The following is a 16570-nucleotide window of genomic DNA, read 5'->3' as shown; positions in this document are numbered from 1 at the left end:
TGAAGCCCTCAGGTTGCTCCATATAAATTTCTTCATCCAAGTCACCATGCAGAAATGCAGTCTTCACATCAAGCTGCTTAACTTCCAAATTCATGCTTGCAGCTATACCGAGCACAGTTCGGATGGAGGACATCTTCACAACTGGCGAGAAGATCTTATCAAAGTCAACTCCCTTCTTCTGAGCAAAACCTTTGACTACAAGTCGTGCCTTGTATCTAGGTTGAGAGTTGTTCCCATCAATCTTCTGCTTGAAGACCCACTTGTTCTTCAAGACCTTCTTCCCTTTAGGTGTCTTTACCAATTTAAAGGTATGATTCTTATGCAATGAATCCATTTCTTCTTTCATTGCCTTAAGCCACTCAGACTTGTTTTCATCCTCCAAAACTTCTTTAAAAGTTTCTGGCTCACCTTGATCTGTAATCATCACATACTCATTTGATGAGTATTTCCTGGATGACTGTTTCTCCCTGGTAGACCTTCTTATCAAAGTCCGAGGATGTGACTCTTGGGGTGTTGACTCCTCCTCAATTTTTTCCTTTGCATCATTATAAGGAGATGATATTTCCTCTAGGAAATCACGAACAACCAGTGCATCAAGAGGATCTATGTCAATAAGATCTCCTTTACTGGACTCTGATGGCTCAGACTCACCAATGTCTTCAATGGTCTGATCTTCAAGAAGACAACATATCGACTTCTGACCACCTTCTTATCAACAGGGTCATACAGTTTGTAGCTAAACTCCTCATGCCCATAACCAAGGAATATGCACTGCTTGGCTTTTGGATCAAGCTTGGACTTCTCTTCCTTCAGAATGTGAACAAATGCTCTGCAGCCAAACACTCTTAAGTGTCCATAGGAAGGTTCTTTCCCTGTCCAAACTTTCTCTGGAACATCTCCCTTCAAGGGAATAGAAGGAGATAAGTTGATAAGATCAACTGCTGTCCTCATTGCCTCACCCCAGATAGATTTTGGCAATTTAGAGTGTGACAACAAACATCTGCCTCTCAAGAATGGTGTGATTTATCCTCTCGGCAACCCCATTATGTTGAGATGTCATCCTCACAGTTCTTTCATGCTTGATGCCATGATTGGTATAATACTGATCAAATGGCCCAAGGTAATCGCTGTCATTATCCAAGTGAACACATTTCAACTGTCTGCTAGTTTCTCTTTCAGCCATAACCTGAAAGTGCTTGAATACATCTAAAACTTGGTCTTTAGTTCTCAGTGTATAAGCCCAGACTTTCAGAGAGTGATCATCAATGAAAGTCACAAAGTACAGTGCACCACCAAGTGTCTTGACCTTCAAAGGTCCACACACATCAGAATGTACAAGATCTAGAATGTGAGATTTTCTAGATGCAATGCTTCTATGGAAAGAAACTCTATTCTGTTTACCATGAAAGCAATGGACACATGGTTCCAAAGATGTACCCGTTGCACCTGTCAGGAGCTCTTTCTTGACCAGAACTTGCAGCTCTTTCCCGCTCATGTGCCCGGGCCTACTATGCCATAACTCCATGGACAAGCCAGTCTCCACAACACTCACAACACTCTTGCAGATCTTTGCTTGCAAAGTGTAAAGGGAACAAGTCTTTGTTCCTCTTGCTAGCACCAAGGAACCCTTGGTTAACTTTCACTGTTCATCATTGAAGGTGTTGTTGTAACCCTCATCATCCAACTTTCCCGCAAAGATCAGATTCAGTCGAATGTTTGGTACATGCCTCATATCTTTCAGCAACAATTTGCAACAAATGCTTGTTTTCAAGCAAATGTCGTCTATGCCAACAATATTTGACACATCTTTATTTTCCATTCGGACATTTTCGAAATCTCCTTGCGAGTAGGAAGTGAGAAAATCAGTCTGTGAGGTAACATGGAATGAAGCTCCAGAGTCAATCACCCAATCAGTCTTTTGACCGATCATATTTATGTTGGTGCCATCACAGACAACCATGAGCTCTCCATCTATGACTGCGGCTGTGGCACCATGCTTTTCTTCTGAGCTTTTCTCTCTGCTCTGCTCCTTGAACTTGAGCTTCCTGCACTCCCGCTTTATATGCCCCTTCTTGTGACAATAATAACACTCAATGTCTTTCCTTGAGCTCGAGTGTGAGTGACCTCTGGATTTGCCATGGAAGTGCGGAGTCTTGCTCTTACTCCTGCCTCTCCTCCTGTTTTCAATCACAAGCGCCTCGAAGGTAGAAGCAATACCTGATGACCTTCTCCTGGTCTCTTCATTCAGCAGGCTGCTGGTAACTTGGCTCATAGTTACCGTTCCATCAGGTGCAGAGTTACTAACTGTAACCATCAATGTTTCACAACTCTCAGAAAGGGAACTGAGGAGTAACAAAGCTTGTAGCTCATCATCAAAAGAGATTTTCATTGTGGCCAACTGATTCACAGTGTTTTTGATGTCATTCAAATGCTCTGCGATAGAGCTACCATCTTTATACTTGAGGTTTACAAGCTTTCGAAATAGAAAGACCTTATTCACTGTCATCTTTCTGTCGTAAAGGCTTTCTAGTTTGGTCCAAAGACCATGAGCCAAAGTTTCTGTAGAGACATGATGAAATACACTATCATTTATCCACTGTCGAATGAAATCGACTGCCTTTCGGTCTAGTTTTCTCCATTTGTCATCTTTTATCTCTTTCATTTTGCCGCTGATACCCTCTATGGGTCTATCTAGATCTTTACAAACTAAGAGATCTTTCATCTTAGTTTTCCATGTCATCCAGTTTGTGCCATTCAAACTGATCATACGACCAACAACGTTGTTCTCCATGACTTCACACACAAATATACGAACCAAAAGCTCTGATACTAGATGTTGGAAAAACAACAAAAAGACTTGCAGAAACAAACTGACGGATCGAGTCTTTCCCACAAGTGTGAATCAATGAAAACAAAGAAACGATGACAATGAAAGAAATGCTAAACAGAAACAACAACAACAACGATTTACGTGGTTCCCTCTCAACTGAAGTACGTCCACGATGCCCTAAAAGTATTCCTCACACTTTCTGCCTTTTCGTGCTCTGCAAAACTCTTACAGAAAAGTCACTTTACCTTTCTCATCCATCACACATATATATACATATATATATATATATATATATATATATATATATATATATATATATATAGGGGACGAGATCCGCATTAAATGCGAAAATACTAAACGTCTTTCACAACTTACGAAGCGCCTTTAACACAAATCACTATTCCAGCGATACCACAAATCACTATGCTGCGATGCCACAAATCGTCATGTAGTGATGCCACAAATCGACTTTCAGCTGAAGCCATAAATCACTATTCAACGATACCCCAAATCACTATCCAATGATACCACAAATCGTTGTCCGGCAGACAGCACAAATCGCTATTTCGCGATAACCACAAATCGCTATGCAGCGAATACGAAATCGACTTACGCAACTCTATGCAGTAACCACAGATCGTCACCGACAAATAGCTGATCCACAAGCTTCTGAACAGCTGAATCGTCATTCAGCTGAGAGGACTTCTACAAATCGCTATCCAGCGAATACGAAAAAATGTCCTCCACAAGATCAGACGACGTGCTTGAAAGAGACTGTAGCGGTGATGCTTGAATAAGGAGGGAAACCCAACAGGAGTGTGACTGGGTCAAGTGTATCCGACTCTACCCGACGCTCCGAACGAATTATACCTGGCCCGACCTGATTTTAATGGACCTATGGATTTGAGCAAAAGCAGGAGAGGTCTTGGGTAATAGAAATGAAAACCCGAACGCCTTTGAACCCAACCTGCATTTTACACCTGATTCAAATGGTTCCATATAATGTAAATCCGAACCCATTATATACCCAAACCCGAACCAACCCAATCTGAACCGATTATTTACCCAAATCCTTTTTATATGTAAATCAACCCAAACCAAACCCATTGAAACCCAATTTACATTAGAACCCGAACCCATTTTAAAAGTTCTGGATTTTAGAAATTATATTGAAGAAAGAAACCTTTTTCGAGTGAGATTTCCTTTAAGCTTATCGTTTTATTTGTTTCCCAAAAAATGATTTTCCTTTTATTTCCTTCGTTCCCTTTAGGACTCGTTTGCATGTCATGGAATAGGAAGCCACGACACCTCTTCCGCGAAAACAAAATTGGACCCCCTTGAACGGGAACGCTTTCTACGGAAAAGGGGGGTCCTGTGTGTATTTCGGCATGCCTGTCGAGGCAAATCAGTATTCCCATGTTTGTTTTGTCATTTTGAGCTGCACGAAAACTCCCGCCCGTCGATGCATTTATGCGGAAAGCGCCCACTTTCCTTGACAAGCAAACGGGCCCTTGGTCTCTTAGATATTTGCAGACTTCTAGTGAATAGCTAAATAGCAAGTAATTAGGACTATAATACCAATCATATCTTGAGAGGAGTTGAAACCTGAACCTGTTAAGGCCATACTCGAACCATTAACCCATATGGGTCTACATTTTTCAGCCATACCTAGACCCAAACCTGAACCCCAATAAAAATGGGTTGGGTCATATTTTTAGATTCGATTAAAAATTGGGTTTATTGAATACTCAACCCGATACATAGTCGAAACCGTTAACCTCTATGAAACCACAATATTCATCTGTACCCGGACCCAAACCCGGTTCCAATTAGATTGCGAGTTGGGACTAACTTTTAGAACCAATTTAAAATCCAGTCTGATAAGACCCAACCCAAACCTGACCCAGTTATAAAAAGAAAAAAAAACAAGAAGTTTTCATTTTGTAATGTTTCTTCTATATTTTGTTGAAGTTCTTAGATGTGTGGGTGCGGTAGAACCATCAATAATGTACCTTAGAGAAAATTTCAAGAGGCTCAATAGCGAAGGGGAATGTCATTGAATGAGGATGGTATTTGGGTCTAACAAACCAATGCTAAAAGAGAAACCCGTTAAGACCAAATTCAATCGTACCCGAACCCTTTAACCCTCTACATTTTCAAAAGATACCTGAGCCTGAACTCCAAACTGAATGAGAAATGGGGTTGGGTCTGGGTCTAATTCTTATACCCGATTAAAGAAAGTCTATTTTAGATCCAATTTGATTATACCCAACCTGATACATACTCAAACCCGCTAACTTATACGGGTCCATAATTTCTAGCCATACCCAAATCCATACTCAACCCAATTCGGATTGGGTCGGGTTTGGGTCTAACTTTTAGACCCGATTCAAAAACGGGTCTGACAAGACCCGACCCAGACCTTACTGGAGGTGACCCAGTTACACCTCTTTCAATACTGACGTTGGGGAATGATACCCTGACATGAAAAAGTCCATCACGATCCTTCATCGGGTTCGTACTGCGGTGTTAATTTTTTCATTGATGAACGGATGCCACACACTCTCTCTCAGGCATTTCGTCGAACAATCCGCGACCATCCTCGCTCCTTCAAAGTGAAACCATGAATTTTGATCTCTGCCATGAAGAATGTCGCATCTCTGGCCGCTCTGTTCAGCCTCTATTCCAAACGCGTGCAGATCCGGTCGAGTTCGGCGGCAGCTTCAGTTCTGCTGCCGCTCCAGACGGAGGAAGAAACACCAATTTTCAACCTCGATCACAGATTGCTCCATTTGGACGAATTTTCAAACAATGTCCATGTTCGATCGACGGCAAGCCGGTATGCCGGAGAGTTGCAGGCGTGCATCGAGACGGGTTCTTGCTCAAATGCGAGAATCGTCCATGCCCACATCATAACTTCCGGATTCAATGCCAGAAGCTTCATCCTGAATCGCCTCATCGACTTATATGCTAAGTTCGGGAGTTTACGTGATGCGCGCCAATTGTTCGATAAAATCCCCCAACCAGACGTGGTCGCCCATACGACGCTCATCGCAGCGTACTCGAAGTCTGGGCAAGTGGGAATGGCTAGGGAATTGTTTGACAGAATGACCACCCGTGATGTTGTTTCGTATAATGCCATGATTTCTGGCCTTGCACAGAACGAGCGAGGGTATTCTGCCATAAGGCTCTTCGTCGACATGTCCCGGAACGATCTCTGGCCTGATGAATTTACATTCACGAGTGTGCTTAGTGCATGTGGAGCTGTACCAGATGCTAATTCCGGTAGGCAGATCCATTCCCGGCTGGTTAAAGCTGGAGTTGAGCGCATCGTGTCGGTTGGTAATGCTTTAGTTTCTACGTATATGAAATGTGAATTGTTGGTTTCTGCTCGCCAAGTGTTTTCTGAAATGCCTCTGAGAGATGAATTTACATGGACGACCATCATTACTGGGTATGTTAAGTTTGGTGATCTCGAAGCTGCACGCCAACTGTTTGATGGAATGACTAAGAAGTGTGACTTGGCTTGGAATGCAATTATTGCTGGTTATGCACAATTTGGGTTTTATGAGGAAGCACTGAAGTTATTTGGGAACATGCTGGAAGAGCAGATTAAGCTTGACGAGTTTACGTTCACCAGTGTTCTTAGCATTTTTGCCAATTGTGGGTCACTTAGGGAAGGTATGGAGGTTCATGGGTATACACTGAGGAGGGAAACCAAATTGTCGTTACATGTCTGTAATGCCCTTGTTTCATTGTATTCAAAGTGCAGAAAAGTGGATGTTGCACGGAGGTTATTTGATCGAATGCCAGAAAGAGACCTTGTGTCATGGAACGCCATCGTGTGTGGGTATGTGAATTCCGGGGAAGTTGAAGTAGCAAGAGAACTGTTTGAAAAAATGAGTGGGAGAAGTTTGCTTACATGGACTGTGATGATTTCTGGCTTTGCACAACATGGGTACGGTGAGGAAGCTCTCAAGCTATTTAACAGAATGCAGCATGAGGGGACAAAGCCTTGTGACTTCACTTTTGCTGGAGCTCTTACTGCTTGTGCAACCCTTGGAACTCTACGGCATGGGTACCAGCTTCATTCTCAGCTCATCCAACTCGGCTTCAACTCAAGTGTTTCTGCCAGTAATGCATTAGTGACCATGTACGCAAGGTGCGGAGCTGTTGATGCTGCACATCAGGTGTTCTGCACAATGCTGCAGGCAGATTCAGTGTCTTGGAATGCCATGATCGCAGCTCTAGGGCAACATGGACATGGAGTAGAGGCACTGGAACTCTTTGATCAGATGTTGCGTGAGGGAATTGAACCTGATCGCATCACTTTCCTGACAGTGCTCTCTGCTTGCAGCCATGCTGGCCTTGTGGAAGAAGGGTGCAATTACTTCAAGTGTATGAGTCATGATTATGGCATAAGGCCTGGTTCAGATCATTACGCACGCTTCATTGATCTATTAGGCCGAGCTGGACAGATAGCAGAAGCAAAAGAAACAATTGAATCAATGCCTACTGAACCAGATCCACCTGTGTGGGAAGCACTCCTTGCAGGATGCAGGATTCATGGTGACATGGAGTTGGGAATTCAGGCAGCAGAGAAGCTGCTTGAGTTGAGACCACAGCATGATGGAACTTATGTGTTATTATCCAATATGTATGCTGCAGTTGGGAGGTGGGAAGAAGTTGCAAGGGTGAGGCAGGTAATGAAGGATAGAGGGGTGAAGAAAGAACCTGGGTGCAGTTGGATTGAGGTAGAAAACCAGGTGCATGTGTTCTTGGTGGATGATGCTGCTCATCCTGAGGTTAAGGAGGTCTACAGTTTGCTGGATAGGCTGGGTGCCATGATGAGGAAGTTAGGTTACATCCCTGATACAAAATTTGTGTTGCATGATGTGAAATCAGGGCAGAAAGAACATAATCTGTCTACACACAGTGAGAAGCTAGCAGTTGGTTACGGGCTTCTGAAATTGCCTCCCGGTTCTACAGTTAGGGTGTTGAAGAATCTGAGGATCTGTGGGGATTGCCATAATGCAATTAAATTTATATCAATGGTGATCAAGAGGGAGATAGTTGTGAGAGATGGGAAGCGGTTTCACCATTTCAGTGATGGGGTGTGTTCTTGTGGAAATTACTGGTGAAACCGGCAAGGTGGTTTTTACCAAAGTATCTTGGTTCAAGAAGTCTTTATTCCAGTGACACCATTGTCTTGGTTTGCCCATCTAATTTTTTTATGGTTGAAACACATGATTGACTGGCAGTTAAGGAGGGGAAGAATTTGGTATTAGTGGCTGAGTTAGATTAGTTTGGTCAAAAGCCATAGCTAATTTTTTTACTGGGATGTCCCTTTTGATTCCAGTGTTGGTGTTCCACATGCACGTCTTTGAATGAGTGAAAGATTCACACCTTCGGGACATATCCTGCTGCCTTGGTTTCTCAAGCAGTGAACTTTGGAAGGAAAAAGTAACAAACACACACTATGATGATTGTATGGTAGGTTTTATGGATTGGAATCTTGATATAGCCTTAAGCAAGAAATCATTTTGACAAACTCAAATATAAACAGTACTGTTAGATTATTTTCCTGGAAAATAAAGAAATGCCAGAGCTATACTGGAAGAAAGAAAAACTTAACAGAAGATTGAATTTTACAATATCCAAGAAAATTTGATGGCTCCTCCCATTTCTTGTGATACTTCATAACTTGACTTTCATTTGCCCCTTTAAAATGTTAGGGTGTGGTGTTTTCTTCATCGTTTCTTTTACATTGCTTGCAGCAGAGAATTTTTTTATTGCACTGGATGTAGTTTCTTTTGGCTACGACCTAAATCACTGATCGCACATTGGCAGGCCTCCACTTGGGAAAACCCTTTAGGCTCTCCCTTGCATATCAGGTAGTTGCACTGAAATGTAGTTACTATAAGCAAAATGGACCGTATTCACATTTTTATTATAAGACATACAGTAACTCATTCCCCAAATAGAAACAATTTAGTTCTTTGTACAACTCAATTACTTGATAGGACTTCTTCTTCTACAGTTTGTGTTATCATCAGTTGAATCCTATATATCAGGAATTGTATGACTAGTTTTATGCATTTCTCATGTTGATATGGATATGCTTGCCTATAGTTGGATTTGTTGAGTGGCTTGATTCTCAATATCATTTTACATGTGTTCATTGAGATGGCATGTGATTTAAATGTTATTGTAATGAAGATTGACAGAAGGAACATGTTACACGTTTTCTTTTCATGTTGTGGAATATGTTTTTGTTTTATTGTGCATTCATAAGATTGTAAGATAATACTTCAAAAAGAAAAAGAAAAAGAATTGTAAGATAACAGACTGCTATAGTGTACAATGCATCCTCTTCTTTTACTTATCTTCAGTTGGTCAACAACTCTATTAGACATGAGAGAAAAAACCTTCCGTGCCATGTAACCCATTCATTCAACAATCTTGTGTAGAATCAAATGCTAAGAGAATTTCTTCATTAGCAACCTCACTATGGCTCCCACACTACCTGGATCAATTGGCAAGATAAGAACTCCTAATTACCAGTCCTAATGAAAGATCTAGGTTAAGGCTTGTAACACTAGACTCTGTATGATCACTTGCTATGCAAGTATTGGCTCTTCATTGGGCAAGACTTGATCTTAATGAAAAGTCCAGTTCTTGCCAACTCTTATGACCTTGTAAAAATTAAATCGTCTTAAACACGAACATGATGGGCTAAAGCAAAACATGTAACAAATATCTTTGCATCCACACAATTGTTGTTAGGTTGAGATATCTGTTTGTACTGCGTAACATCTTCTCTGCAGAACATTATCTTATTCTGCAGTTTTGCAGGTAAAACCCTTTTTTCTATCACATTTTATACAACAGGAATTTCTCATATGTTTGAAGTTTGAACTAAGTTTGCTCAGTCTGATAAGGACATCTACACATTTTTGTTACCAATCTAAATTTATCTAAATTCAAATGTATTTATCCAACCATGCTTTCTTGACATGATATATTAATACAATGAATAAACAAGTTTGTAGTTTATATGTAGTCTCTGTTAAGCTATTAAATAAAATGGAAAGTAATGCATCAGATCCAAGCATTCTACGGGTTCGGAATCCTTTCCAAATATGAAAGGACAGTTGAATCCCACCGAAAGAAGGAGATTACAAGATGATTAGTCAGTTTGCCAAATTTGAAGAGGAGTTGTCTAAATGAGAAGATTATTCCCAAAAGACTCCTAGTAAAATTGTAAATCAGAAAGATCTTTGTAATCTCTCTAATTTAGGAGACTCTAAATAGGAGTCTCTCTCTCTTGTACATAAATAAGATCATAGTGCAAACCTCTGTCAGGTTGAGTTGTGCAAAGAGAGAAGTGTCATGGACGTAGGCCTCATATCCGAACCACTTTAAAAGTCTTCTTTCCATTATGATATCAGAGCCATATTTAATGATTTCTTCATTGTCTTCTTCTTTAGTTGTCATCTTATCCACATTGTCAGCAACCTTCAATATTTGTAATTTGGTCTCGACTCAAGAATCAACTACTTGCTGTGGAAGAGTCTGTTGTTGCCAATTCTTCACTCATGAACTCATGGGTTATGTGGACAGATCGTTGTTGTCTCCCAATGCCACAGTCATAGGAGAAGATGGAAAAGCATTCTAAATCCTGGTTACACATCTTGGCTCAAGATGAATCAGCTCATCCTGAGTTGGTTGAATGGTACTTTATTGGAACCAATGCTCACATTGGTTGTTGGTCTTAGAAGCTCAAGAGAAGTATGATCCATGTTGGAGAATAATTTTGCGAGCAGGTCCCTCATGCTTGGTTTTAGTGTTTTAGTGACTTATTATTGCAAATTGGTTTTGTTGAAAATCATGCTGACCTTGCTATGTTCATATATCATAATGGTCATGTTATGATGGTGCTTTTACTTTATGTTGATTTTAATTTAACTGGCACAACCGATTTTGCAACTAGTCAAGTCATTTCTCAGCTTTATCAAGAGTTTGAAATGAAGATCTTGTGGATCTGCATTATTATCTTGGCTTGTAGTGACTAGGACATCACAAGGCCTTTATCTTAACCAAAGCAAATATTCGGTTCAACTATTGCAAACATTTGGTATGATTGCTGCTAAGCCCATCAGCACTCCTGTGTCTACTGATGGAAAATTGTTTGCTCATGATGGTGGTATCTTATCTGTTTTTTAGGAATATTGTCATGTCAGATTGTTGGTTCCTTACAGCATCTTACCTTGACATAGCTTGATATCAGTTATGCAGTGAATCAAATTAGTCAATATCTTCATGCTCCTACTAATATTCATTTGATGGCAGCTAAGAGAATTTTACATTATGTTGAAGGAACCTTGGGTTTTGGACTTTCTGTCTCCCACATTACTATCTTTTCTAATGCAGATTGGGCTGGTTGCTTAGATAGTCATCGATCCACTTCAGGGTTTTGTGTTTTCTTTGGTCCCAATTTGGTGTCTTGGTCCATGAAGAAGCAACTCATTTACTTGGTCTAGTGTGGAGGCCGAATACAAATCTATGGCCATGGCGGCAGCTGAAACATTATGGATTAGATATTTGTTGGATGATTTGGGACTTTCATATGCATTTTTGCTACTTTATATTGCGATAATATAAGTGCTCTTTACATGGTATATAATCCTGTCTTTCATGAAAGACCAAGCCTATTGAATCAGACTATCATTTTGTTTGTGAACGTGTAAAACGACATAAAGTTATTCCTTTTCTGGGTTTAGCTGACCAGCTATCTGATAAGTTTACTAAAGGTTTATCTCGATCTCAGTTTCTTAAATTGAGATCCAAGCCTAGCTTGCTGATTGAGTTAAATTATCAAATAAAATGGAAAGTGGCAGGTTTAGGATCCTTTCCAAATAAGAATGAGCAGTTGAATCCCACCAAAAGGAGATTACAAGATGATATGTTGGTTGCCAAAATTGAAGAGGAGCCATCTAATGTGAAGATTATTTCCAAAGTGCTCACAGTAAAATTGTAAATCAGAAAGTTGTTTGTGATTTCTTTCTTTAATTTAGAAGACTCTGCAGAAGTTTCTCTCTCTTATACACAAATAAGATCATAGTGGAAACCTCTCTGAGGTTGAGTTGTGCAGAGAGAGGTATCATGGATGTGTGAAAACACGTGAAAGAGAGAGAGAGAGAGAGAGAGAACCTTTCTTGAGAAATCGGCAGCCCAAAGTGTCTTGGTTGCTGCGCTAGTGCTTCATTAGTATAGGATTACAATTATCTTTTACAGGGACAAAATTGCCCCTTATAAGTAACACATGTTACATTATAATACAACTAAAGCAAAACTCGTGGATGAATATGGATCCGATATCGGATCCATATCCAATCCATATTCCACATTCTAATACCCTCCCTCAAGTTGTGCATGGGGTTGAACCATGTGCAACTTGTTCTTCAGATACCAGAAACGATGACTTGTAAGACCTTTTGTAAACATATCGGCAACTTGGTCTTCTGAAGGCACATAAACTGGTTCAATCTCTTTGTCGGCTATCTTTTGTCTGATGAAATGTTGATCGATTTCAATATGTTTAGTCCGACTGTGATGGACAGGATTGAATGCAATTTGTATAACACTTCTATTATCACACATAAGTGTCGAATTTGAGATATCCTCTCCCATCTCTGTAAGAAGATGCCTAATCCAGGTCACTTCTGCTGTGGTAGCTGCCATAGATCTATACTCTGCCTCTGTGCTAGATTTTGCCACAGCCTTCTGTTTTCTGTCTGCTACTCCATGAGACAAGATTTCTCCCAATGAAAACACAGTATCCTGAAACAAACCTTCTCTCATCTGGATCCCCTGCTCAGTCTGCATCTGTATAGTAGCGTATGTCATGTTTTGGTGATTTCCATGAAGATTGAGTATATGTGAGTCCATCACCCACCGTTCCTTTTAGATAGCGAAGGATGCGTTTGACAGCATCCATGTGACCAGTCTTTGGTTCATGCATGAATTGAGATACTTGATTGACAGAATACACAATGTCTGGTCTAGTGAAGGTAAGGTATTGTAACATACCTACTAAACTCCGATACTTGACTGCATCAGGATATAACTCACCATCACAAATACTGAGCCTTTGGTTAACAACACTGGGTGTGGGTAGAGGTTTACAATCTGTCATTCCTGCTTTAGCTAGAAGATCAAGAGTGTATTTATGTTGAGTTAATGACATTTTATCACCTTGTCTATCTACCTCTACTCCAAGAAAATATCTCAGCTCCCCAAGGTCTTTCATTTTGAACCGCATACTCAATAGAACTTTAATTCGCTGAATGTGGTCTGGAGCATTACCAGTGATAACAATATCATCAACATATATGAGTAAGAAAACCATAGTGGTACCGTTCCTATATATGAACAGAGAATGGTCAAGTTGGGAACGAAAGAAACCATGTTTATGAATTTCTAAGGAAAAACTTTCAAACCATGACCTAGAAGCTTGCTTCAATCCATACAAAGCTCTGGTTAACTTGCATACATATTCTTTTGGACTTCCCTCTGCATAACCTTGAGGCTGCTCCATATAGACCTCTTCCTTTAAGTCCCCATGAAGGAATGCATTCTTAACATCAAGCTGACTGAGGATCCACCCATGTTCAATTGCCAGGCCAAGTATAATGCGAATAGTTCCCATTCTCACCACTGGGCTGAATGTCTCATCATAATCCTGACCATATTCTTGAGTGAAACCCTTGGCCACAAGACGCGCCTTGTACCGTTCAATGCTACCATCCGGTTTATATTTAATTTTATAAACCCATTTGGAACCAACAACATTTTTGTCTGGAGGACGACCAACTACCTCCCATGTTCGACATTCATGAAGTGCCTCGATCTCCTCATTCATCCCTTCAATCCATTTGTTGGATTGGATAGCTTGATGAAAACCAAGTGGTTTATCGTGTTTTTCAATCTGGGATAGAAAGATCTGAAAGTCCATAGAAAAGTTGTCATAACTAACCCACTTTTCAATAGGATGCCTTATCCTGCCTGATCTTCTTGGTGCTTCTCTGTCATTAGACAATGCAATGTGTTCTTTAGCAGGTACATTTGTTTGCTCTCTAGATCTCCTGGCATACACATTTCCTTTGTATCTTAGACACTCTGCTTGTGATGCATCATCTGAAACTGTCTCACCATGTATGCTTTCAGGAGACAGAATAGTATGCTCGGCAGCATGTGAAATAAGTTCAGCACTAAGCCATGGATCATACCAATTAGCAACTGAACCAGTAGGTTCACGATTGACATCTGTTTCTTTTCCCAGAAAATTATTTTCATCAAAAACAACATTTCTGAAAATTCTAATCTTCTTATTGGCAAGATCATAGCATCTGTAACCCTTGTGTTCATCTGCATAACCTACAAATTGGCATATAGAGGCTTTGTCTTGGAATTTAGTCCTCATGGATTTGTCAATATGAACATAACATGTGCATCCAAAAACTCGTAACTCATTATAATCGGGATGTGCACCAAAGAGAACATAATAGGGAGATTGATTTTCAAGAATAGGCATAGGAAGGTGGTTTATCACATGAGTGGCAGTGTGAAAGGCTTCAGACCAAAGACTAATGGGTAAGTTACTCCCATGCATCATACTCATTGCACTTTCCACAATATGTCTGTGTTTACGTTCAGCAATTCCATTTTGTTGTGGAGTGTACGGGCAAGAAACTCTACGATGCATCCGATTATCTTGGAGAAAATCTAAAAATTCTTTAGAGGAATACTCACCACCTCCATCACATTGGAGAATTTGGATATTTTGAGAGAATTGATTTTTAACATAGGCATGAAAGTGACGGAAAATGGAAAAGACATCTGATTTGTGTTTCATAAAGAATATCTAGGTAAAACGAGAGAAACTGTCAATAAATGATACATAATATTTACTTCCAGAAGAGGAAGGATTAGGAGCTGGGCCCCAAACATCTGAACATATTATCTCAAAAGGTATAGAAGCTCTTTTATTTATTTGATGAAAGGGAAGTACGTGACTTTTGCAGACCTGACAACTGGGACATATTTTATTCCTTAATAAAGGTGAAACAGACTCCGAAAGAAGACCATTGGACACTAACTTTTCAATAAAGACTTGACTACAATGACCAAGACGAGAATGTCAGAGATCTGACTTATTACATTTGGATGTACTTAGGACACTTTTGGAGACGAGATCAGACTGGGGCTTCAGGACACTGGAGGCTGGATCTTCATTAAAGACATACATGTCTCTACGTCGCTCTCCTTTAGCGAACATCTCCTTTGTTTGAAGATCCTTGACAAAGACAGAAGTAGGAGTAAATTCCACAGAAGAATTGGTAGAATCAACAAGCTTGGAAACAGATACAATATTTTTCTTTATATTTGGTGCATGAACAACATCAGATAAAGGAATAGATGACTTAGACAAAGGAATGACGACATTGCCTATGTTCGAAATAGGGTGGTGAGTCCCATCTCCGGTTACAATATTAGATTTTTCAAAATAGGGAGTCAGAGTAGAGAACTTATCTGCATTACCAGTGACATGGGTTGCTGCCCCAGAGTCAACATACCATATTCCATCATCATTTTGCTTCAGATTCAAGTTGGCCATAGCAGATAGAAGGAGATCCTTAGCATCTTCACTGACTCGGAACGTACCTGCAGTTCCTGATGTACCAACATTTCTGGTGTTTTGCATTTTATTCTGATTTTATGGGTTGAACCAGCAGTTGGCCTTGATATGACCTCGCTTGTTGCACTGATAGCATGTGAGAACATTCTTTGAAAAATTGGCATTAGAATTTGGTGTAGGTAGTATCCCACGTCCACCCTGGATTGGATTTCCCTTGCCTCTGCCAGACCCTCCCCGTGTACGATCAGCAAACGTCCCTGTGACAAGAATCTCATGCGTAGATGATTGCCCTGCTGAAGCATTAGATATGCTTTTCAAAGACATCTCGTATTGGAAGAGTTTAGCACGTAATTCCTCAAAACTGGGCAACGAAGGCAAGCATAATAAAGAAGTGACAAATACATGATAATCTGATCCCAGGGCATTCAGTGTTTGTTGCACCCTTTCTTTATCGGACACTGGATATCCAACAAGGGCTAATTGATCTGTGATGCTTTTGACTTGATTTAAAAATTCAATAATGGTCATTGCTCCCTTCTTTAAAAGCTGAAATTCACGCTTAAGAAACAACACCTTAGCCTCTGATATCTGAGAGTAGGTTTGAGCTAAAGTTTCCCACAATACTTTAGATGTGCAATCATCAGGGATAGAAACCAAAACTTCTTGCGACAGTGTGGAAGTGATATATGCGACGAGAGCCTGATCACGTTTCATCCAAGCAGTAAATACAGGATTGCGAATGGTGCTTGACATTGCTCCATCCCCTTTTTCTTCGGTGGTGACAAATTCCGGAGGTATTTGAGTGGAGCCATCCAAGTGACCTGAAAGATCTTGACTGCGAATAAAAGGGGTAATCTGCCTTTTCCAAGTCAAATAGTTATTTGTATTCAGTTTTTCCGAAACCAGCTGCCCCAGGAAGTTGGAGGAAAGACTAGAATTGCCTGAAGAATCCATTTGTAGGCTTATGACAGAGATGTGGCTGAAAACAAAGAATAGAGTGACGCAGCTTATGACAGAAATTGGTACCAGAAGGAACGTAT

At 40.4% G+C, this 16570-nt stretch overlaps 1 protein-coding gene across 1 annotated transcript; it reads left to right on the top strand.

Moving 5' to 3' along the window:
* Positions 1–5447: 5447 nt before the first annotated feature.
* On the top strand, positions 5448–8469 carry LOC149819224 (Pentatricopeptide repeat (PPR) superfamily protein). Its single transcript, XM_089984322.1, has one exon. It carries the CDS (start codon positions 5473–5475, stop codon positions 7969–7971), a length of 2499 nt encoding a protein of 832 aa, XP_089840448.1. The 5' UTR covers positions 5448–5472; the 3' UTR covers positions 7972–8469.
* Positions 8470–16570: the final 8101 nt, after the last annotated feature.

The sequence above is a fragment of the Nuphar pumila genome, chromosome 13 (assembly GCF_984573655.1).
Source record: "Nuphar pumila chromosome 13, dmNupPumi1.hap1.1, whole genome shotgun sequence".
Taxonomy (NCBI): Eukaryota; Viridiplantae; Streptophyta; class Magnoliopsida; order Nymphaeales; family Nymphaeaceae; genus Nuphar; species Nuphar pumila.
This window is presented reverse-complemented; position numbering and strand designations above follow the sequence as displayed.

What these genes read in the sequence shown, in the direction of transcription:
- LOC149819224 (XM_089984322.1), top strand. Translation starts at nt 5,473, where the DNA reads ATGAAGAATGTCGCATCTCTGGCCGCTCTGTTCAGCCTCTATTCCAAA.